The sequence below is a fragment of the Hylobates moloch genome, unplaced genomic scaffold, assembly GCF_009828535.3.
Source record: "Hylobates moloch isolate HMO894 unplaced genomic scaffold, HMol_V3 SCAFFOLD_2, whole genome shotgun sequence".
NCBI lineage: Eukaryota > Metazoa > Chordata > Mammalia > Primates > Hylobatidae > Hylobates > Hylobates moloch.
Window position 1 is genome coordinate 66,345,238 of NW_026652277.1, and position 23,420 is coordinate 66,368,657.

Consider the following 23,420-nt stretch of genomic DNA (forward strand, 5'->3'; position numbering starts at 1 on the left):
TATATAATACATATAACATATAAAATATGTGTTAATTGACTGTTTATGTTATCAGTAAGGCTTCCAGTCAACAGTAGGCCATTAGTTACGTTTTGTGGAAGTCAAAAGTTATACCTTGATTTTTTTTTTTTTTGAGAAGGAGTTTCACTCTTGTTGCCCAGGCTGGGGTGCAATGGCAGGATCTCGGCTCACTGCAACCTCCACCTCCTGGGTTCAAGCAATTCTCCTGCCTCAGCCTCCTGAGTAGCTGGGATTACAAGCTCCCACCACCACACCAGGCTAATTTTTTGGATTTTTAGTAGAGATGGGGTTCCACCATGTTGACCAGGCTGGTTTCGAACTCCTGACCTCAGGTGATCCACCCACCTCAGACTCCCAAAGTGCTGGGATTACAGGCGTGAGCCACCGCGCCCGGCCTATACATGGATTTTTGACTGCAGAGGAGGGAAAGTTAGGGGAACTCCCCTGAGATCCCCCAATCCCTGAGTTGTTCACAGGTCAACTGTATATTGCTAAATGTTTCTCCAGTTTGCAAAGCTCATGCTTATTCAAGTAGGCCTCTCAGCCTTGCAATAAAATGAAAATTTAAAAACTACCTTAGCTAATACTATTTATCATAGTAACAATCCTAATAGCAGCAATAACTATAATAAGTAATACTAAGTGAACTCTTACTATATATCAGCACATCTCATCTTTAAAGTTGAGGTTTGAACCCAAGTTCCTGACTACAAAGCTATGCTCTTGACCTCTAGGTCATGTGACCTCCCTAACAAGAAGAACTAGCAACTATCTTCTGAATGAACAAAATAGGAATCACCAAGTGACCTAAATTTATTTAAATTATCTCACTTGTCAAGGCACAGAATAATTTCCAAGGAAACCATAGCTTACCATGGACCCTGACAAATGTGCTGTTCTTCCTGGTCATCAGCCCACTGGACGCTGCACAGGTGTACAATCCTTGGTCACTCCGGGTTACACCATCTATAGTTAAGGTGCTCAAAAATTTCTTCATCTCACTCCCAGACTGGGTTTTTAGGTCTCGGTTTATAAGTTTCTTATGCTGATGCTGAAAAAGAGTTGACTGAACTTCCAAAGCACAGCATATAACATTACCCAATAGCTTCTAGTAACACACAGAATTAAATCCGGCCTTTGGTAAACATTATTTAATGCTAAAAACAGGGACACCAGAACTTTTAACCTCATGCAGACAACAAATATATTTTGTTTCAGGAGAAATAAATGGAATCAACTGAATTAGGATTTTTAAAACCTCACATGGCGAAAATGAGATGGATATAAACTGCAGAAACACAAGTAAATGTGACCACTGTTTAAGGAGCAGTGTATCTCATGCCACCTCTTAAAGAGAAATTCCCTTAAAAGGAATGTAGATCAAAAACTTTGGAGAACAGAGAAATGACATAATGTGGAAAGATGTAATCACCTAGAGAAAACTAATATTCATAGCCTGGCTGTTGCAGAATAGGACAAAATTCCTGGTATTTCACCTTTTTGTGGGTGCTATCTGTTCTGCAATTCCCTTAAATTGTGTGTGTATGTGTGTGTGAGTGGGTGTGTATGTGTGTGTTTTAAGGCTTTTAAATTTTATCTGGCCAAAGAGGCCCCTATCTCTCAAGCAAACTTCACTGGGGCTTATTATCTAAGTATTTGGAGGTCTGGCTTTGAATCATTAGTGTTACCTTCAAAGAAGGGTATTCCCAGTTGAAGTCAAGCCCCACATTTAGTTCAGTTCTTGCTGTACAATTTAAGACAAGCTTTTCTCCAACAGATAGTTCAACTCCATGAGACGGACTCAGAACCACATCATAAATCCTATACCCTAGAGCAAGTAAATTGAAAAAACAGAACATGAGAGAGAAAATAAGCCTATAAATTTGCACAGATTTATTTTTTAAAGTAATGCGACTTTAAAACATGCCACATTGTTTTTCCCTGCAGGCCTCGCCAATACTTGGTAGCTCCCAGGAAAATGGCCAACAGAGGTTTACAAAGCACTACTTTCGCAGATCTCAAAGATGCTGTAACCCAGTGGATAGAAAAGTAGTAAACTTTCAGTGGTCAGTACCCCTAGGCCAGTAGGGCCAGCTTTAGCAAATTGCTGAAGTTTCCATAAAATAGGCATAATTGAAATAATTGGTAGCAAGCAATGCTCTGAATATTGAATTCTTCATAAAATGTGCTCGAGTAATACCATTCGTTTTCATCCTTTTTTTAAAAAGTTTTCTTTTTCTTCCTTGATCTTGGCAAGAAAAGAGACGACCTCAATTGCACATCGGTTTATTTGGTAGAGAAGAGCAGATGAATTGCCCAACACCGTATCCTGAGTTCCTATACTTTTCAATATCCTTCTTCACTATATGTCGTTATCTCCAAGATCTTAATACAAGGATATGTTATTAATGATATGGAAAGGAACTTTCCTCTTACCTACAACGACAACTATGTACATAATAGACTGGTAACTTTCATCATTAATTTTTGCTTCACAGAAGACCATGCCAGCATAGCTGATCATGTAGCTGGGAATAGTAAAGCCCTTCTTGCTGTCCCAGGAAATTCTGTTACCATCAGGAACAAATCTCTTTTCTGGGTACCTCTGGGTAATAAAAAGAAATATCAAATACTTAATTCAGTACCAAAAATGAGAGCCATGTACAATGATCACTGAAGAATTCATCTTATTTTTAAGAATACTAATTAGGGTTATTCATTGCATTTGACCCTTCCTAAAGGATCCTTAAAACTCATTGTGAATATTATAAACAGGCTACCCATCTTAATATTAGCTTAAAATTATAAAAACTTAAGAGACGATTGGAGGAGATGCAACTTACTGCACAAAGTGACACGTTGAGATTTGAAATAGACCCGAGACATGGAATCACCACAGTTTTGTTTTTGTTCTCAGTAATGTACACGACTCCATGTTGGTCACTAACAGAAGCGATAAATGGAGATCTGTAATCTGGAAGAAAATTTAGTTTTATTAATGAGTTAATAGTATTTACTAGAAAAGTTGGTCATTTTTCAGGTTCCTAACTCTAACCAGACAAGTGAATGACTGGAAGTGACACCTCACACAAGCAAAGGCATCCACAGATTATTCTGCTGATAGATATCTGTGCTACAGGAGGGTGTGTGTATGTGTGTGTGTGCACGTGCACATGCATGTGTATATATTTGTGTGTATAAAAATTTTGAAAAAACTCCCAATTGACATTGACTCCTTTCACAAGGTTTATTGACAAGTAGAATATATTTTTATGGATTTCACATTTTAAAAGATTAAGCATTATAATTTTTTCAAAATGAAGGATAATATTTACTTTAAAATTTAAAGTTAAATCTATACACTTCATAGCAGCATGATTTATAGTCCTTTGTGTATATACCCAGTAACGGGATGGCTGGGTCAAATGGTATTTCTAGTTCGAGATCCCTGAGGAATCGCCACACTGACTTCCACAATGGTTGAACTAGTTTACAGTCCCACCAACAGTGGAAAAGTGTTCCTATTTCTCCACATCCTCTCCAGCACCTGTTGTTTCCTGATTTTTTAATGATGGCCATTCTAACTGGTGTATAATAAAAAAAAAAATGTTGAAACTGAATTTCCAGACAACAATAAAATAAAAGGTAGGAATTTGTTAATGAGTAAACAACAACAACAACAAAATAAAAATAAATCTATACACTTTACCGACAAGTTTTACTGATGTTTAAAATACTCATGTGCTCTCTCTTTAGGTAAATAATGTAAATTCCATGAAAATAAATGAATGGATCCCAAAGGATCTTTAGATTAACAGGAAACAGCTAACATTTTTGAATTTGGTTATTCAAGAGGACCTTTCATGTGAGCATTTTAAGATTCTGAAGACTAGGGATATGATTCTTTCTAAAACCATGTTTAATTGTTTTTGCATTTAGTTTAACATTCAGCAGTCATTGATATCTTCAATGACAAACATTTGAAAAGTCACCATTCCAAAGACTGAGAAGAAAACTGAAGAGATTCTGACCGGGTTCAGTGGCTCACACCTGTAATCCCAGCACTTTGGGAGGCTGAGGCAGGTGGATCACTTGAGGTCAGGAGTTTGAGACCAGCCTGGCCAACATGGCAAAACCCCATCTCTACGAAAAATACAAAAAATTAGTCAGGCATGATGGCACGTGCCTGTAGTCCCAGCTATTTCAGAGGCTGAGGCAGGAGAATCGTTTGAACCTGGGGGGCGGAAGTTGCAGCGAGCCGAGATAGCACCACTACACTTCAGCCTGGGCAACAAGAGCAGAACTCCGTCTCAAAAAAAAAAAAAAAAAAAAGATTTCAAGGCCATTCAAACATTACTTATACAATGTTAACACACTGCTGGAAACCCAGTCCATTCCCGAGAGATAGAGATGATGTGGTGTGGAGTCATGCTTGAAATCTCAGAGAGATAACATTTCACATTGCTATGCCCAACACAATCTGATCAAGCATTTTCAGAGTGCTTCATAGTAGTCAGTCAAAGTGAAGAAAGAGTTAATTAAACCACAGGGGCAAAGGCAGCTAATTCCCTGCAACAGCAGAAGTTTGATTTCCTTCCCAGCTGGAAAGCACAGAAAAGCAGCCAATCTAGCCCACCACATGGCATAGCCATTATCTTATGAGGCCAGGGCTCACTTCCTGGCTCCATCCATTGCTGAAGAGAATGGGGTCAGAAGACTAGGGAAGTAAGGTGGGGACCAGAGGGGACATTAAACACCTATCCATAGAGAATACTTCAGTGTTTCCTTTCCCGTTGTTTAACTTCATGGACAAAATCTTGGACAGCCCAACTCCTAGAACTTTAGGCTTAGACAGGAAGCAGAATTTAATGGTATACCCAAAGACAGGCAGTGTACCAATAAACAGTGCTAGGATTTGCCACTTCTTAATATTGCCTACCTTTCATCCACATGTTATGAAATATTACATAACTTGCTTACAGAGCAAGCCTTTGGAAGCTAAATTAACCTTTTGACGTAAGACTAAACCTATTTAGTAAATCAATTCTATTTCTGTATCTCAAAAAAGGAAATAAACAAAAGAAACCCAAACAACCACCCAGCTTCTCAAAATAAAATATTTACTGAAACTCATGAAATGAATTTTCACATGCCTCCAAGTTTCCTGACTTAGGAAGAAGTAAATAATGAGAGATCATGGGGGAGGTTCATCTTGTAGTATTTCTAGACAGGCTGAAAGCAGGAAATCCTTGCAATCTTCTGACCGAGCTGCATCTCTCAAGACTGCCAGGTCAAAAGGAGCCAGAAATTCTCCAAGATGTGAGCCTTGTCTCTTTCAAATCTTGTGAAGGGAAGGAGGAGGGCACAGAATTCTATCTTGGACAATGCTTACTCTGGGCAAAGATATTTCTCACACATTGTGAATCCAGTGGCATAGGTTATTTTGATGTAGTCTCCACTTTTTCATTGCACTGACCATATTACACTACTGAAATGTAAGCAGAGATATACAAGTGTGTTTCCCAAAGCTGATGAAATTCTTGCCCTGTGAAAGCTGCTTCTGGGAAAAAAGTCTAAGTCATCTTCACCTGTCTCAAATACTCTGGGATGTAGAAAGGCATATACATAAATACATAAAATGTCTGTTTATCTTCACTGAAAAGAAAAATATTTGGTACATCCAAGCAAACTACGATGCAGCTCTTACATTCCTTAAATTTATATCATAGAGATCTCATTAGTTAAGTTAGGTTTTCACAGAAAAAATAAGATAGTGTAAGATTTTTGAAACACAAAAGAATGCATAACTCATTATAAATGCAGAATATGTGTGACATTTATTTTTTATTATATGTATGTTAAGTCAGCCTTCATAATATCAATCCCAAATTGCACATCCTAGAAAGATACAGCATATCATCCAAGATCTCAGACCAAATAAGCAAAGGAAAGAAACATTGTCCTGAGAAGAGTCTGAAGCAATGTCTTTATTTGCACATGCGTATGGGAATTGTTTTTTATGAAGTATTAGTAAGGAAAAAAAAGTTCCTATGTGCAAAAAACTCCAGAGCCCTTGGCAAAAAATGCTTTCCTATGCATTCTTGGGAAAATCTCCTACTCTGCTGTAGATAACTTATCTCTCCATAGAAATTTCTCCATAATTCACCGCCAAATCTTCCTCGATTTCAAGAATTTTAGGTTTTCTTCTCAAACATAAGAAGACTTTTTACAAGTCTCAATGGCCAATAGTGAACACAGATCTACCTTGGAAACAAACATCAGACCCAAACTAACTGAGCAAAAGAGAGGTAACACGGCCCAAGCTCCAGAATCAATGAGTCTTATTTCTCAGAGAAAGCCTCAGGAGAGAAGAATTTTGTGTATTCCTCTTGGCAAACAGCCTTTAGAGCAAGCCCTTTGTTGTACTCAATTCTTCTTTGAGCCTGTTGTCTTTTATAACCGGTAAAGAGACGTGGGAAATGAATTTTATTTCACCACTTACCTTGAACATAGACATAAATGACTGAGGCCAAGTCAGTTTCCCGGTAGAAGCACTTGTAGGCTCCAGTGTCATTTCCGATCACTCTTGGAATTGTGAGTGTCTTACAGAAGAGGCCATCGCTGCACTCAGTCACCTCCACCCTTTGCTCACTGCCACTCTGATTATTGGGCCAAAGCCAGTCCAAGTCCCTCCGTCCCCTGAAAAATTAATTTCAGGGAGGTATTAATATGAAGTGCCAGACTGTGAGGCTATTTCTAAGAAAAGAGAAAATTTGGTTTTGAAACTTAAATAAACTCTTCAACAGACACAGTCAAAGTCTTCTACTGGCCAGGCATGGTGGCTCATGCCTGTAATCCCAGCAGTTTGGGAGGCCGAGGCGGGTGGATCACCTGAGGCCAGGAGTTCGAGACCAGGCTGGGCAACATGGTAAAATCCTGCCTCTACTAAAAATACAAAAATGAGCCAGGTGTGGTGGTGCATGCCTGTAATCCCAGCTACTCAGGAGGCTGAGGCATGAGAATTGCCTGAACCCGGGAGATGGAGGTTGCAGTGAGCCAAAATCACACCAGTGCACTTCAGCCTGGGCAAGAGGGCAACCCTGTCTCAAAAACAAAATAAAACAAAACAAAAAACAAAGTCTTCTACCAACAAGTCGGATTGACATATGATGAAAAGTTATAAACTCAGCTTCAGAAGTCACTTATAGAGATTCCTGCGTTTTCCATTAATTAATGCATTCTTTCTTTCAACAGATATCTATTAAGCATCTACTATGTGCCAAACTTGTTAAAGACTAGAGAAAGAGCAGTGAACAAATCAGACAAAAATCAATGCCTTTACGGAACCTCAGTCTAACTGGAGAAAACAGGCAATTAAAAAGTAAGTAAAGTTTATTGTATAAAAGATGGTGTTTAGTACTATGGAGAAAAATATAGAAGATGCAAAGAAAAGGGTAAAGAATTTTGCAGGAGGTGGTCTTGATAAAGCTAGCCATAGGAACATCACGAAGAGCAATATTACAGGAGCAAAAACAGCACATGGAAAGGCCCTGGAGCAGGTGCATATCTGGAGTATTAAGGGAATAGCCAGGAAGCCAGAGCAGCCAGGTAAGAGTGAGCAAAGTGGAGTAAGAAGTGAGGTTAGGAATGAAGGAGGTGGAAGTAAGAGGCCCTCAGGACCTTGTAAGGACCTCGTATGAAAACATAGATGGCTTGTACTGCAGCATTTCTCTACAAGGCCCCAAGGAAGATAAGAAGATAGTCAACATCAAGAAGAATGTAACATTATTGGCCCTTCATTCAAAGAACTTAAAATTTCCAGGAAGTTGCAGCTAAATCAATGAAGTTACTTTTAACACACTCCATGGTTTTTTTCAGAACATAAGAAATGTTTATGCAGAGTTCTAAAAAGCGAGCATGGGATCCTTGGGGATTTCAAATAACCTTGTTATCGAGGGTCGGTAAAAGGAAAATCTAATGGGAAATGTGTCTTAAGCAAGTAAAGCTAGAGAAACAGTAGCTGCTACTGTGTTTTTTCCCAAGGGCTGGGTATTGGTAAGGGGCTAGGGTATTCTTTATACTGCAGTCTAAAATAGATGTATGTCATTCGGTTTAATGCTTAGTATTCAACAAGTATGAAGCAATGGCAATAAGCTACCCAAGGTCCTTTGTGGACCCCCAGCACTCTTCCAGGAGGGTAACATCACCTCCACTTGTCACAGTCTCTACCAAAAACACACAGGTCCTAAGAAGGCTCCATGCCTTTCATGTGTGATCACTATGTTAAACCCAAGGGTCTTCTATCTTTCATCCTGGGGTAAGGGCTGAAAGGCAAAATTTAAAGGCCTCTTCTTCTTGACAAAGAAGTCTACTTCTCCAGTTACCAAAAATCAATAGCATGACTTGTTGCTAGCAAGTGGGGAACGATGCATTCCAGAATATCAAGGCAGAGCCCGAAGTCCATTATTTATGTAGATCATGCGCTCAGTAATATTACCCACTAAATATTAAATTGCTATTAAATATTACTGCCTAAGTAATTACAGTAATAAATTTCTTATAAAGCAAAGTTTTTGGAAAGGGATAATAAGATGTTCAAGAATCATACTGAGCATAATACAGTCCCAAATTTTTTCAACTCTATTCCTTAAATGTATGCCCTCAACTTCATTTATTCATTCATATTTATTGAGCGTATGTCTACTATATGCCGGGTGGCGGTACTGGTTATTGGAATGTGGGTGTGTGTGTGTATTTGTGTGCATGTGTGTGTGTGTGTGTATGAATGTTGGCAGAGAATAGTATAAAAACGCCAGCAAAATTGTACAGAATTTTTGAGAGAAAATTCTTCTCGTTTTCCATTATTACATCAGTTCTTAGAAACCTCACCACTCATGAACAATTACTACAAGCTCTATTATAATTCTGCTCTACTGGAAATTATTTCCACTCAATAAACAATCAGTTACTTAACACAAGAAATCTAGATCTAGAATGAATCCTTACCTGCAAGTAATTTGAAGAGTTGTATTAGCCTTAATTGTAAGTATGTCTTTTTGTATGCTGAGCCTGGGCAGATCAAGAGAAACACTAGGCAAACCTAGAAACAAATTAAATAAATGAATGTAGTTGCCACTGAGTTAGACCTAATAGGAAACACCTTCCATAAACAATGCATAATCTATACTTTAAAAGGCCTCTTCAGCAATTCATTGTATAAAACTGGGAATTTACTTTTCACCATTCTCAGTAAAAGTTCACAAGCTGTGTCATAACAGGAAGAATGGGCAGATGGTCATAAACCAACACAACAGTTCTGCAATTCATGGAGCTAGGGTGGAGTTCCTGTTTTCCTGCATTGCCAACTTCAAGGTCTTACAAAAGGATATGGGACATTGAAACCAAATGAACCTTCATCTGATGATCTCACTCCCTTGGGAAAGGACCCACTGACATTTCTTATAAAACATAGGATGTACACATTTGACTAAATTGCTGATTAACGAATCCCACTTAGACGGATTTCTATATAGTTCATCTACGTACCCTGAAGGGAGTGAGAGAATCTATGACCTTGTCTCATTTTCCTTTATCAATTTTCTAGTGCGCTTCCCCTGGTAACCAAACGGCCACAGCTGAAATAATGTCTCATAAAGACTGTACATTAAAAGAAGGGAGAGAAACTGAGGAAGAGAAAACATTCCCCAATTCCACACATACATGCATATTAATATACTTTTATGTATGTGTGGAATTTTCCCAATTTTACACATATGTGGAAATTAATATACTTTTCTGTCTACTGTAATTCATTAGCATTACCCTTTTTTTAAAAAGTATATGAATTTTTTGGTGAAAAATTTTCCCAATTTCACACATACATGCAAACTAATGTACTTTTCTCTCTATTGTAATTCATTGGCATTACCCTTTTTTAAAAACGTATATAATTTTTTTTAAGTGTAATGCTAATGAATTACAATTGGGAGATCTGAACTTATTCATCAAAGCCCTGAACTCATCCTGACATCAAGCTTCAGTCATAAGAAACTTGTCTTTACCTATAAGGGATAAGAACCAGAAAAGTACCACGGCATAGATTCCTCACCATGGGTCACCCTACAGCAAGATAATTGAATTCTCTGTCAACTAAATGTGAAGAGCTATGAGGTGTTGAAAAAGCATGAGAGAAAGAAAAATTGTCCACTATGCTAGGGTCTTAATAAATATCAAGACCTAGAAAATATCAGCTTTAAAAAAGTAATTGATGCTGGGCAGGCACCCAAGCTTTCTAAGTCATATCAACTAAGAAAAAATGACTCCCTAGGCCTAAACTGGCATTGACCTTGCTGGGCAAATAAGAGAGTATGAACAAATAGGAGGAAGTATGAGACGGTATAAATAGAGAGAGTATAAGCAAATATTCAGTGCAAACATCCAATGCATTGAATCTGAGGATCCCAATGTGAACAAATGCAGGCAAAATGAATAAGTGACTGCACATGTTTTCACGCACCACACAGATGTGCAAAATAAGTTACTGACATAACTGCTCAATATCATGGTTTTTAAGTCAATAATATGGTTTTTAAAAAACTGGAAACTAAGTTATATCAATATATCTCAGAAATTAATTGCCCTGACTTATGTTTAGGGCAGTTTTGTTCTTAAGACTTTAGACTGTGTCAGAATATCCCTGGGTCTACAAATCTGCATTTTAACAAGCATTTCAAGTTATCCTACCACAGATGGTCTATGGGCCACTCTTGAACAGTTGCTGGTCTGGGTGGTCATGTTTAATTAATTTGCACAGTACTTTGTGTGTGGAAGGGGGGTTACATTTATGTTTTAAATAAAGAATGGGGTCTCGCTATGTTGCCCAGGCACTTCTTGAACTCCTGGACTCAAGCGATCCTCCTGCCTCTGCCTCCGTAAGTGCTGGGATTACAGGAATGAGCCACTGCACCCAGCCTGCACAGTACTTTTTAATATGAAAGAAACAACTGCCCCCAAAACAGGCAAACAAAAAACCAAAATGTTTAAAAGCAAAATGAAACCTGGAGTCCCACTTTATCTAAGAAAAGGAAAATGAAAACAATTCATTTGATAACACAGATTTCAAACTTGACTGGGGAACACTAGGTTGAGAAAGATGCTGAAAACATGATGTACAATTCACACTGCAATCCAAATGAGAAAAAAACCATTATTTGGGCACATTCTTGTGAGAAAACAAATGACAGTAAAAATGACTCTCAATAAGCTGTGCCCACTCGGCTACCAAAATGAGAAACTCTTGAAGGTCCCTCATAATTTATTGCCACAGATCACATTCTAGACACACTTTCCCGTGTAACAAATATTTTAAAAAAGAAAAGGTATGTCCTTCATTCATAGGAAGCTGAGACAATGCCATACTATTCTAGAGACACATTTACAACAAAAATCTATTCAACAAGGCTCTCAGTAACTTCAAATTCATATTTGTAGACCAATACAGTTTTTTGTTTTTTGTTTTTGCTCCGTTAAACTTCATTCGCTTTCATTGGCAAGCTTGAGCTGGACCCTTCAGAAAGTTCTAAAGAAATAACTGTAAGAGGTACATATGTTACTACTCAATAAAAAGCCCTTCTATGTTCAAATCCCATAACCAATATTAATTAATTTGTGCACTGTTACCCTTACAGCTCAAAGACGGGAAGGAAAAACAAAGTGCCTCTGTCTCTAGAATTTGATGGCACCAATTACAGCCCAATCCAATTAAGCAAGTAATGCACTCCAAAAGGGCAAGTTCACCATTATATTCAGAGCGACCCGCCTGCCGTTACTACTGCGCTAGGAAACACCCCAGGCTTAAAAGCAAGTCACTTCTTTGTGGAATACAGAGCAACCAACCACATGTTCCAGACCTTCATTCTCTTCCCATAAAGGGGGAGAGAGAGGGCTTGTCAGGGACAAATGAGTGTCCATGGTGGACTGGACCCGTTGAACCAAGTCATTATAAAGAAAATTCAGTAACCATGGACAGATGATCTTCGTACTGTATGTGGGTGTGAGTGTCTTTTAAGACATGTGATTCTTGTCTTAGGAAGTAAGAAATTTTTTTCCCTGAACTATTCGACTTTTTTTTTTCTTTCTCTGACTCTTTCCCCTTTCTCACCCTGCAAAGAGTGGAAATCTGGACATCAGCAAACTGGCTGCAGGAAAGAAATATTATCTAAGGGGTGGGGAGAGAAACGGAAGTGAGGAAGAAAAGACAGACAGTTATTGCATGAAGAACGTGTGTGTTCCTAATTGAAGGAGACGGAAATTTTAGGTGGCAGGGAAAGGAAGGAATGGCACTAAAGCTAGGTACCAAGGCCCACAGGAAAGGTTTTCGGAGCTTGAACTTCTGACAATGCGCTTACTCCAAGGACCACAGCGCTTTGAAAGATGTGCAGTGCTTTACGCAGGACAGTTGGCTGTTACTTGGAGACCCTTGGGGAAGCTGTCAAAGCCCCCAGGACAAGTCCCTATTTCCCCCCCCTTCTTCGCTCTGCAAGGAGAGCGGCGTCCCGCACCAAGGAAGGAAAAAAAGTTTCTCTCCGCTCCAGAACCCACTTCACGCAGTGGGTGTGCAAGTGTGTTCGAGCATAAAGACAACAACGGGCCGGGTCCCGCAAAGAGGCAGAACCGAGTGTATCGTGCGATCCGGGAGACCCGGCCTGAGGTTCCTGCAAGGTTTCCTTCCTCGGGCCCGGACTAGGATATTGCGCGCAGCCAGACAACTTTTCACCGCCTGTTCTCGCCTGCGGAGGCAACTCCTGCCTGCCAGCCCCGGGCGCCTTCCCACCCCTGCCCCCCAAGAGCCTGAGGGTGTGTCGGCATCTCAGGACACGCTCCAGCGGAGGTCCCTGTCTCAAACCAGAGTCCTGGAAAAGGCACTGGGCTAGAGCACAGGCGACCACAGACTCGCTGGGTAATCTTGGGCCAGTCTGTGAGCCTCAGTTTCCCCACTGGTAAATGAAAGATCGCAAAGTGTCAAGTCCCGTCCAACTCTCCAGCTCTACGATTCCGAGTTCGATCTGGCTTTCAGGTCCTCTCCGCCCTCACCCGACCTGTCCGCCTTCCTCCTCCAGAGTGGGCTCCTTACCCACAGAGGCGGCCCAGGTCTCCACGCAGAGCCACAGGGCGACGGCCAGCAGCACCTTGCTCTCCATCCTGCACCTCGAGCCGGGCGAAATGCCCAGAACTCGGGAGCCGGTTCTTTCTCCCAGCGCCTGTCTAGAGAAGGAGGCGCGGAGGTGGAACCGCGGCACCGCGCAGCGCAGGACAGTTCAGCGCACAGGGCTAGGGAGCCCGGGCGCCGACCGCGGCTGCAGAGGCGTCTGCGGTGCCAGTAGGAGAGGATATCCCGGCTGCCAGACTGGCTTTCTGCGGTGCGCAAGTGATGCCCGGCGCGGGCTGAGGAAACGCAGCGACCACACACTGCCTGCTCTCCCGGGTCCCGGGACTCAGTGCTGGGTGGGAGCTGGAGCCGAAACTCTAGAGCGCGGGGGCGGGGCCATGCGGGGCTGGGCCGAGGCGGAGGAGGGGCTCTCCCGTGCGGCCAGCCCCGCCCCTCACCCGGGTACCCGGCGGGGATCTACAGCTCCCCAAGCCCATTTACGTCTCCCCACTTCCCCACACACCTGGACTGCGCTGGGCCCCAAGTCGCCCAGGAGAGAACATCCCGGAGCAACAACTTTGTTTCTGGTGTAAATAAAAAGTAGTCGGTAACGGGCACTGAGCTACTCCAAGGTTTAATCGCTTGCGGGTCCCCTAAATTTGGGGAGCATCACCAGGAGCGCAGCGAGGGGCACCGCGCCCTCACCAGGCGCTTCAAAGTGCAAGACCCTCTTCGCCATCGCGCGCGTCTGAAGTGGCCGAGAATCTGCAGCAGTTTGGAGCTACAAGGGAGAAGCGGATACTCAGCCAAGTATGCCGGGTCGCAAGCTGGCAGCGACTCCTGCCAGCAGTTTTGGTTTTTGTATTAGGGTATTTTGTTTGACCAGCATAATTGTAATTTAAAAAGCTGAATCTGGTTGCTGTTAATCAGAAAACGCACCCGTCCAGCTCGCCAACATTCCCGCTATTTCCCCAAAATATTTGGCGGCTCCAAGTTTGAAGTGACCTGCCTAGCCCCAAGAAGGCATTTTCGTTTGGGACCCCTGCCTGGCTCTCGCCACAAAACCTGTAGCAGGGCTCCAGGGAACTGGAGGTATACAGGGCCCGTCCCTGGCATAAGGCTTTCCGTGAGAGAGGACTTTTGTCCATCGTGTTCCCCAACGAAGAGCCCTAGTGAAAGTTTGGCCATGCCCCTTTTCAGAGCAGAGCTTCCAGCCAAGATATCCTTAGGCCCAGGGGAAGGAGGCCAGCTGCCAGCCGGCTTCAGTGGAGGAGCAATGAAGCAAAAGCACCTAGGACACTCTGTGACCAAATTGCACAACTGTCTCCACGTGTGTGGACTTCTTGTGGCAGCTGTTTGGAGAGGAACTCCAATTCCTTCCTGACCACATTCGTTCCTTCTTGTTTTCTGTCCATATCTCCCCACACCTGAGGAGTGACATCAGATGTCCCCTAACTTCATTGAATATGAATCTTCCAGATGCCTATGTCTCTTACCTCCCAGAGGTGCTTTTTAATGACAACCTAAAGGACCATTCTTCACCAAGATAAACACACAGAATTATTTTATCTACATCTAATTCAAACTAAATTGATTGTATACAATTAATGTAACCTGTTACTTATCTTCATCTGTTTTTAAATATTTACTGTATTCACGCTTTTACTTTTCCAAGTTGACAGGTGAAATATTTTAACTCTGAAATATAATGAATGTATATAGCAAAAAAAAAATGTTGGAAAAACACAAAAAGGTTTAGAGTGAAAAGACTTTCTTTTGGCAGAGGCATTTTTATGTTTCCTATTTTTTCCAAGCAGATTCTTAAGCACAAGTATGTAGATATGTCACCCTTCTCTTCCCACAATTGCTTGGTATAAATGCTGTTTGAGCCTTGGCTTTTTTCCCTTTAAATTGTATCTATTTATTTGAGACAAGGTCTCACTATGTTGCCCAGGCTGCTCTCCAATGCCTGGACTCAGTCCATCCTCCTGCCTCAGACTCCCAAAGTGCTGGGATTACAGGCATGAGCCACCCTGCCCAGCCTTCACTTTATAATATACATTGGAGATTCGTTCTACATCAACCTTTAAATCTCCATCTTTTATTTATTTATTTATTTATTTATTTATTTATTTATTTATTTATTTTTATACAGAGGCAGGGTCTCACTATGTTACCCAAGCTGGCTGCAAACAAAGCTCCATCCTTCCATCTTTTCAATGTTGGCATGGTGCTCTACTGTATAGATGTACTCATATTTATCTGGGAGGTATTTATTTGGGGAGGGGAGAGAATCTTTAAAGAAACTCCTCTCTTCCTGCTAGTAAACTTAGCAAATAAAATAGGATGGACTCTGGCAGAGTTGGATAAAGGGGTGGGAGATGGAACCTTGTTTGGAGAGGGCAGTTTTTCTCCATCCCCATCACCAAACAATTCCCTATCAGCCTTATTTACAATTCATGACACTTCCTCTTCCATGTCTCATTTAAGAAGATAGTGTCTCCTCTGAATGCAAACCAGAACCTGCAGGCCCATGGTAATAGCCCCCTTTAGAAGTCTTGGAGGAAATGATGCGTCTTTGATGGCCGCAAGACCAGAATTTGGCAGAGTCTCAGTGAAATCAGCCTACCACATTCCCTCCCACACAGCACTTAGAAGTGCCTTAGGTTCATTAAAAAAATGGCAAAGTCTGTTAAAAAAAAAAAAAAAAAAAAAGATAGAAAGTCTGTTCCATGTGCAGCACGCTCTCATTATCTGGCATTGCAAAGGAGTGACTTTTGGGAGTTAACCCAACAGTACGGCACCTAGCAAAGTGCCCCAAATGTGTGGAGTGTCCCACAGATGCTATTCAGATGCTACAGCAGAGTAGTAGTTAAGTGCACAGACTCTGGGGCCACTGCCTGGATTTTATTCCCAGATCTACCACTTATGATCTGTGTGATCTTTACCAACTTACTGGTAACTTATCTATGAAACACAAAAAAAATTACAATAGTACCTTCTTCATAGGGTTCTTACAAGAATTAAAGGAGTTACTGCATGTAAGGCATTTGGAATAGGCCCCAACACAGCTAGTAAAGATCTTGGACATAGTAAGTACCAGATACACATTAAGAAACATTCTGGAAAGGTTAGTTATACTACAAGGCATGGGCTTCTTCATGCTGCTGAGATCTAAACTGCAAAGCAGGCTCATTCATTCAACAGTTTTTGAGCACCTACTATATGCTAGGCATTGAACCAGGAACTGGGGTTACGATGGTGAAAATAATGTCAAGATGAGCTTAAATGAGGAATCATTGTAACAGCCTCACCCAAGACAAATTTAATTTAATCTTTAAGCACTTCTTGTCTCCAGCTACTTTTCTGGGCTTGTACATACAGAATATACATTGTTCATACTCAAAGCACACTGCATAAATTACTCTCCATGGTCTCCAAATTTGGTTACGTTACCAGCAGTATTTTGGACTCCATGTCCTAACAAGTTATATGAAGATTGGTGAAAGGTTAATAACTGTGGAAGTTCAATTGCTTCAAAGAGAATAAAATACCCAGGAATCCAACTTACAAGTGATGTGAAGGACCTCTTCAAGAACTACAAACCACTGCTCAATGAAATAAAAGAGGACACAAACAAATGGAAGAACATTCCACGCTCATGGATAGGAAGAATCAATATCGTGAAAATGGCCATACTGCCCAAGGGAATTTATAGATTCAATGCCATCCCCATCAAGCTACCAATGACTTTCTTCGCAGAATTGGAAAAAACTACTTTAAAGTTCATATGGAACCAAAAAAGAGCCTGCATTGCCAAGACAATCCTAAGCCAAAAGAAAAAAGCTGGAAGCATCATGCTACCTGACTTCAAACTATACTAGAAGGCTACAGTAACCAAAACAGCATGGTACTGGTACCAAAACAGAGATGTAGACCAATGGAACAGAACAGAGCCCTCAGAAATAATACCACACATCTACAACCATCCAATTTTCAAGAAACCTGACAAAAACAAGCAATGGGGAAAGGATTCCCTATTTAATAAATGGTGCTGGGAAAACTGGCTAGCCATATGTGGAAAGCTGAACCTGGATCCATTCCTTACACCTTATACAAAAATTAATTCAAGATGGATTAAAGACTTAAATGTCAGACCTAAAACCATAAAAACCCTAGAAGAAAACCTAGGCAATACCATTCAGGACATAGGCATGGGCAAGGTCTTCATGTCTAAAACACCAAAAGCAATGGCAACAAAAGCCAAAATTGACAAATGGGATCTAATTAAACTAAAGAGCTTCTGCACAGCAAAAGAAACTACCATCAGAGTGAACAGGCAACCTACAGAATGGGAGAAAATTTTTGCAATCTGCTCATCTGACAAAGGGCTAATATCCAGAATCTACAATGAACTCAAACAAATTTACAAGAAAAAAACAAACAACCCCATCAAAAAGTGGGCAAAGGATATGAACAGACACTTCTCAAAAGAAGACATTTATGCAGCCAACAGACACATGAAAAAATGCTCATCATCACTGGTCAGCAGAGAAATGCAAATCAAAACCACAATGAGATACCATCTCACACCAGTTAGAATGGCAATCATTAAAAAGTCAGGAAACAACAGGTGCTGGAGAGGATGTGGAGAAATAGGAACACTTTTCCACTGTTGGTGGGACTGTAAACTAGTTCAACCATTGCGGAAGACAGTGTGGTGATTCCTCAAGGATCTAGAACTAGAAATACCATTTGACCCAGCCGTCCCATTACTGGGTATGTACCCATAGGATTATAAATCATGCTGCTGTAAAGACACATGCACACGTATGTTTATTGTGGCACTATTCACAATAGCAAAGACTTGGAACCAACCCAAATATCCATCAATGATAGACTGGATTAAGAAAATGTGGCACATATACACCATGGAATACTATGCAGCCATAAAAAAAGATGAGTTCATGTCTTTTGAGGGACATGGATGAAGCTGGAAACTATCGTTCTGAGCAAACTATCGCAAGGACAAAAAACCAGACACCGCATGTTCTCACTCATAGGTGGGAATTGAACAATGAGAACACTTGGACACAGGAAGAGGAACATCACACACGGAGGCCTGTCGTGGGGTGGGGAGAGGGGGGAGGGATAGCATTAGGAGATATACCTAATGTAAATGATGAGTTAATGGGTGCACCACACCAACATGGCACATGTATACATATGTAACAAACCTGCACATTGTGCACATGTACCCTAGAACTTAAAGTATAATTTTAAAAAAAATTTTAAAAAAAACTGTGGAAGTTGAACAGTGGGTACTTAAAGATTCATTTGACTATTCTCTCTACTTTTACATGTTTGAAAGTTTCCATGATTAAAAAAAAAAAATCTGTTTTAAATGACTGTAATCAAAGGATGCACAGGCCAATATAACACTAACTTTTCCATTGTCTTTTCCTTGATATGGTGAAAATAAGGAATTGGAATGTCCTTGAGCATTATCTTTTAATCATTTCAGGCAGCAGCTTCATCATTTGTCAATGAAAATAATAATTCTTACCTAACTTAAGGACTGTTACGAGACTCAAATGAGATCATCTCATGAAAGTGCTCTATAAACTGTAAAATGGTGATGGTGGTAATAAGGATTCAATAGATGTTTAATTTTTTTCCTTAAAGTACTTGTTACCAAGGCCTTTAATTAGGTGTCTTCCACACATACCTTCATCACCTAAGAACATCAACTGTTCAAAAATATTTCCTGGCCAGGTATGGTGGCTCATGCCTGTAATCCCAGCAGTTTAAGATCCTGAGGCAGGAGGATTGCTTGATGCCAGGAGGCTGAGGCTGCAGTGAGCTATGATTGCACCACAGCACTCCACCCTGGGTGACAAAGTGACACCCTGACTAAAAAAAAAGATAGTATTTTCTATATTTCTTTGAGGTGTAGATATAGATATAGAGAAGAGATACATGGAGACATACATGCATAATAGAAAATTTTGCAGAAAATATCTAGAAGGGTACACACCAAAAAAATACCTACCTTGGGGAAATGGTTGAGGCACAGAGGCAGAGGGATGAGAACTTGTACTTTTTGCTTCATATATTTCTATAATTTTTTTCAAACCAAGAAAGTATTACTTTTACAAATAAAAATACTATAAAAGAGATCAACTCTCTTTTCTAGGGGCTGTTATATTTTTAAATATGACCATTTATTGATTACATGTTTGCACTGACACTTTCTCATGTTTACTGTATTTTTCTTTCCATGTTCATTTATTTTCAACTTACCAGAGCCTATGACTACCTCACCAGATGTTGGCTCAGTTTCAGAGCCCATTCATACTTACAACTGTTGCGCCTTGGGAGATCATGAGCATACCCTTTGTTTCTCATTATCTACCTTCTTTAAACATCTAAGTTTATTTCACTCCCTGTGTGATTTATACATTTAACTTGTTATATTTGTATGTTCAAGAAAAAGAAGGCTATGTCACCACAAAGCCAGGCCCGCCTTGAATGTGTCCAACAGTGTTCGATTTTATTCATAGAGGCTTATATTCTAGTAAATATAAAGCAAACTCTCCATCCTCTTTGTGAAAGAGATTAAAGAGAACTTGATTACTTGCTCCCCGCAAAGGAAAAAAATCTCAGTTACAATAAATATGTATAACTATGTTCCAGTCCCAAACTCTCCCATATAGTTTCTCAGAATACCTCACATGAGAATAGATAGAATAATTTCTAAATGTGTAAAAGATGCAAAGAATTTAAATAATCAGCTGAAAGTCCACACAGCACCAGAGAAGGGTGCTAAAAAATAATAAGAGCTAACACTTTTTGAGCACGTCATTTGAGCAGGCTCTGTTCCGAATACTTTATTTCTCATTTCATCCTCATAACATCCCATGAGGTGGCAAGCACTATTAGTATTCCTTAGAAAGAAAAGAAGAGAAAAAATATTTATTCTTAACTTAAGTAAATGTCTCTTTGCCTTCCTAAAAGTCTTGCCAAAAAAAAGTTGTTATATCTCTTTGTAAATAATCGATGAAGTTTTTTCATCATTAATTAGGAATATGATAAAAGGAGGGCATTCTTTGCTTTTTTCAATAACAATAAAAAGAAGGGGTAGATTTTTGGAGCAATTACTATGTGTTAGGTATTTTACTTGGATTATCTTATTTAATGCACATAATAACTCAATAGAAAAGATACTATAATTATTCCCATTTAAGGGAGATGGGAAAATGAGGTTTAGAAAGTTTAAGTAACTTTTCCAATGTCCCATAACTGTAAGTGGTGGAATCAGGACTTAAAAGCAGAGAGGTATTAAGCACCCAAAACAGACCCCTCCTAGCACATACAAATAGCTTTTTGTTTTTGTTTTTTTGTGTTTTTTGAGGACTAATCTCATTCAAGGCATGAGGCTGAGTGAATTGATGCCACTGAATTCCTCTGCCTCTCCATAACAATAGCTTCCATTTTCCTAGATGCATGAAAAGCTAAGTGACTTAGAAGAGGCACTCTGAGATGGCTGACCAAGGAAGAATGCAAAGCAGGTAATTAGATCTTGCCCTCCCCACCTGCAGAATCCCAGCCACATTGAATATTTACCTTCCACCCAACCCCCAAACCACAGATCTTCTCTTCCAAAAAAAAAAAAGGAGTAGTTGCTTCTATACAAATAATCACTTGAGCATTTGGGGCATTTCTTTTCTACCATGAATTTTTGCCATTTGTCCTCTTGGACATACCTTCCATACCCAGTGCAAATATCTGTCCCAAGTGAAATGTTTTGTTTTTTTATTCAGCTGTCTGCTTCAATTCAGACCCTTCTAGGAGAAATAGGCAAAGACAAATCTTACCTGAGCAAGTAGTTAAGTTTGGAAGGATAGTTGGTAAGGTCTAATAAAAACGATTAAGGACATGCATGATGATGGTGCCTATTAATAAAATCTATTTTGTATACTATAGACTTATTGTGTTATGTCTAATTAAATAAAGCTATTGTAAAGATACTTTGGAGTTCACATTATATATGCTAGCTATATAAAATGTGCTTTATATGATTATTCTTAAATTCACATTTAGATAATAGTTATCCATTTAATAAATATATCCAGTTATACTGAATTTATGCTTTATCATTGACAAATTAATGTGGACTATTTTGTTATTCACAGAACTAGGAAATTGTTTTCCTTTTCCTGTACACACATAGCACTTATGCAACATCTGATAACATAATCACATATTTATGCAAATGTTTCTCCCTCAAATCAGGGATTAGGTCACATTGATTTTGTATTCTCAGTGCCTAACACAGTCCCTGTGCATATTCACCTCTCAACACATTAATGATGTCCAAGTTATTTTTGTTATTTCCATTTCTGCTGCTCTTTGTTCCTCCTTTGCTTTTTATTTTTCCAGAATCACATGCCTCTTGAGTATTCATTGCAAATGTCTTTACAGAGAGCAACTTGTGGGAATAAATGGAACCATACAATGCCAACGTAGACACAACGGAGTGAAACAGTCAGTTCTTAATTTATTAAGCAGTGGGGATTGAAGATTTTTGTTTTTGATTTTGAGTACAATGAAGAAAAAGAAATAAAGCATTTATAAGATCTGCATGTACTATACAAGAAACGTGTGATTGAAATGTTGCATCTGTGTCATTTGCAGACTTGTAACCATTTTCCAGTGAATTAATACCATCTTCCCCCTTAAAGCCTATCAAGTTTTCAAAGAACTGAATAGTGCAAAAAAATACTTTTGGTTCCCAGAGAAGTGCTACAGATTACCATTCCCTTATAAGAAGAATGTATACACTTCCAGGTTAGTTGTATTAGTTTGCAATACTGTCCACATTTTTAGAGACTAAAGATAATATTTCCCGGTAATGCTACTTCACTAGCGTTGAGAACAAGTCAATGACAGCAGAAAAGTTTTATGTTCTTTGTATATAAATTTAGTCTCCAGAGTTTCCAAAACATTAGTGAATAGTCCCTGGAGGCACAAATAAAATTTTTTTCTTTGAGCAGTGTTTCTGAACCTTCATTTCTAATATATCACTGCATTGCTTCACTTAATTAAAAAAAAATCTCACGAAGGAACGCCTCACAAAGAGAGAAATTTTAAAATAAAATGAAAAATACAACTTTAGATCTAACTGACAATCATCCAATAATTGGTCAGGCTGGTCATAGGCAGATGAAAGGCTGTAAGGGAGTCATTTCATGCATCTGATCACATAATATAAATAAAAGATCCAGCTGTGGAGAAAATGATTCTAGTAACAAAGCACCACATCAAAAATATTCCACATTAAAATGGTCTTTGGATATATACAAAAATGCTTATATTTCCTTATCCTAAGAAAACTTGACCTTGCTGCTCCCTAAAGCTACTTACTAGTCTAGTACTTTGACCCTTCCTTCAAGCGAGTTCTTGAAAGATAAAAGGACATCCCTCACCATCTCTCCTCATGTGCAGTAACTTCTTACTCTTGACTCTGCCCAGCATCTCCACAACAGCCATCCCATTGTCCACCCTCTTCTTGAACCTCCGTCTTTGTTGAAGCTTGAAACACTCATGGGTACACTCCTACCTACCAGCCAATTCCCTTCACTGGCTGACATTCCTTTGCTCAACCCTAAACATAGGGATGGCCGAACCCATTCTTGGTCACCATCCCTTGTACTCTTCCATGACTTTCTCAGGAATTTTATTTCTTCTTGTGCCTTTGACTACCTTCCTTACAGAGAAAACTTGAAAAATTGTGCTCTCCAACTCTGATTTTTTACCCTAGCTCCAGCTTCTAATGTCTAATTCTTCCTGAACATCTCTGTGTACGTTCCACCAATTTCTTAAATTCAAAGTGCCCCAAACCGAATTCTTTGTCTGTTTACACCCACCCTGCCTCCTTCAGCCTTCTCAAGCTCAAAGTCCCTCTAGATGCTTATACTACATTCCATGCTATCCCCCTGCCTTTTCTTTTCCGCTCAAATCCAATTTTGCCTACATTCTTTACTTCCCTCATATCCATCTCCTATTTTCATTCATCAGACTGCCCTGACCCGTGACCAGTTTGCCTTTTTCTTGGAATATTCCAGTCCACTCATCACTCTGCTGCCAAAGTTATCTTCCTAAAACACAAAGTTCATCTGTCCTTTACCTTGGACAGTTGACCACTGTACATAGCATAAAGCCCCAAATCCCAAGCCTTGTGTTTAAGGGT

The 23,420-nt window shown here is 39.9% G+C and overlaps 1 protein-coding gene across 1 annotated transcript in view; it reads right to left on the reverse strand.

The window, feature by feature from the left end:
- The window catches only part of KDR (kinase insert domain receptor), a 47,516-nt gene extending 33,997 nt beyond the window's left edge, over positions 1 to 13,519 (reverse strand). The window contains exons 1-7 of the mRNA XM_032151316.2: positions 13,154 to 13,519; positions 9,028 to 9,121; positions 6,524 to 6,720; positions 2,865 to 2,995; positions 2,458 to 2,626; positions 1,710 to 1,849; positions 895 to 1,072 (exon numbers count right to left, since the gene is read on the reverse strand). Of these exons, the coding sequence (XP_032007207.1) occupies positions 895 to 1,072; positions 1,710 to 1,849; positions 2,458 to 2,626; positions 2,865 to 2,995; positions 6,524 to 6,720; positions 9,028 to 9,121; positions 13,154 to 13,220 (976 nt within the window). The 5' untranslated portion in view covers positions 13,221 to 13,519. The remainder of the gene's footprint in view (positions 1 to 894; positions 1,073 to 1,709; positions 1,850 to 2,457; positions 2,627 to 2,864; positions 2,996 to 6,523; positions 6,721 to 9,027; positions 9,122 to 13,153) is intronic.
- Between the last annotated feature and the right edge of the window lie 9,901 nt (positions 13,520 to 23,420).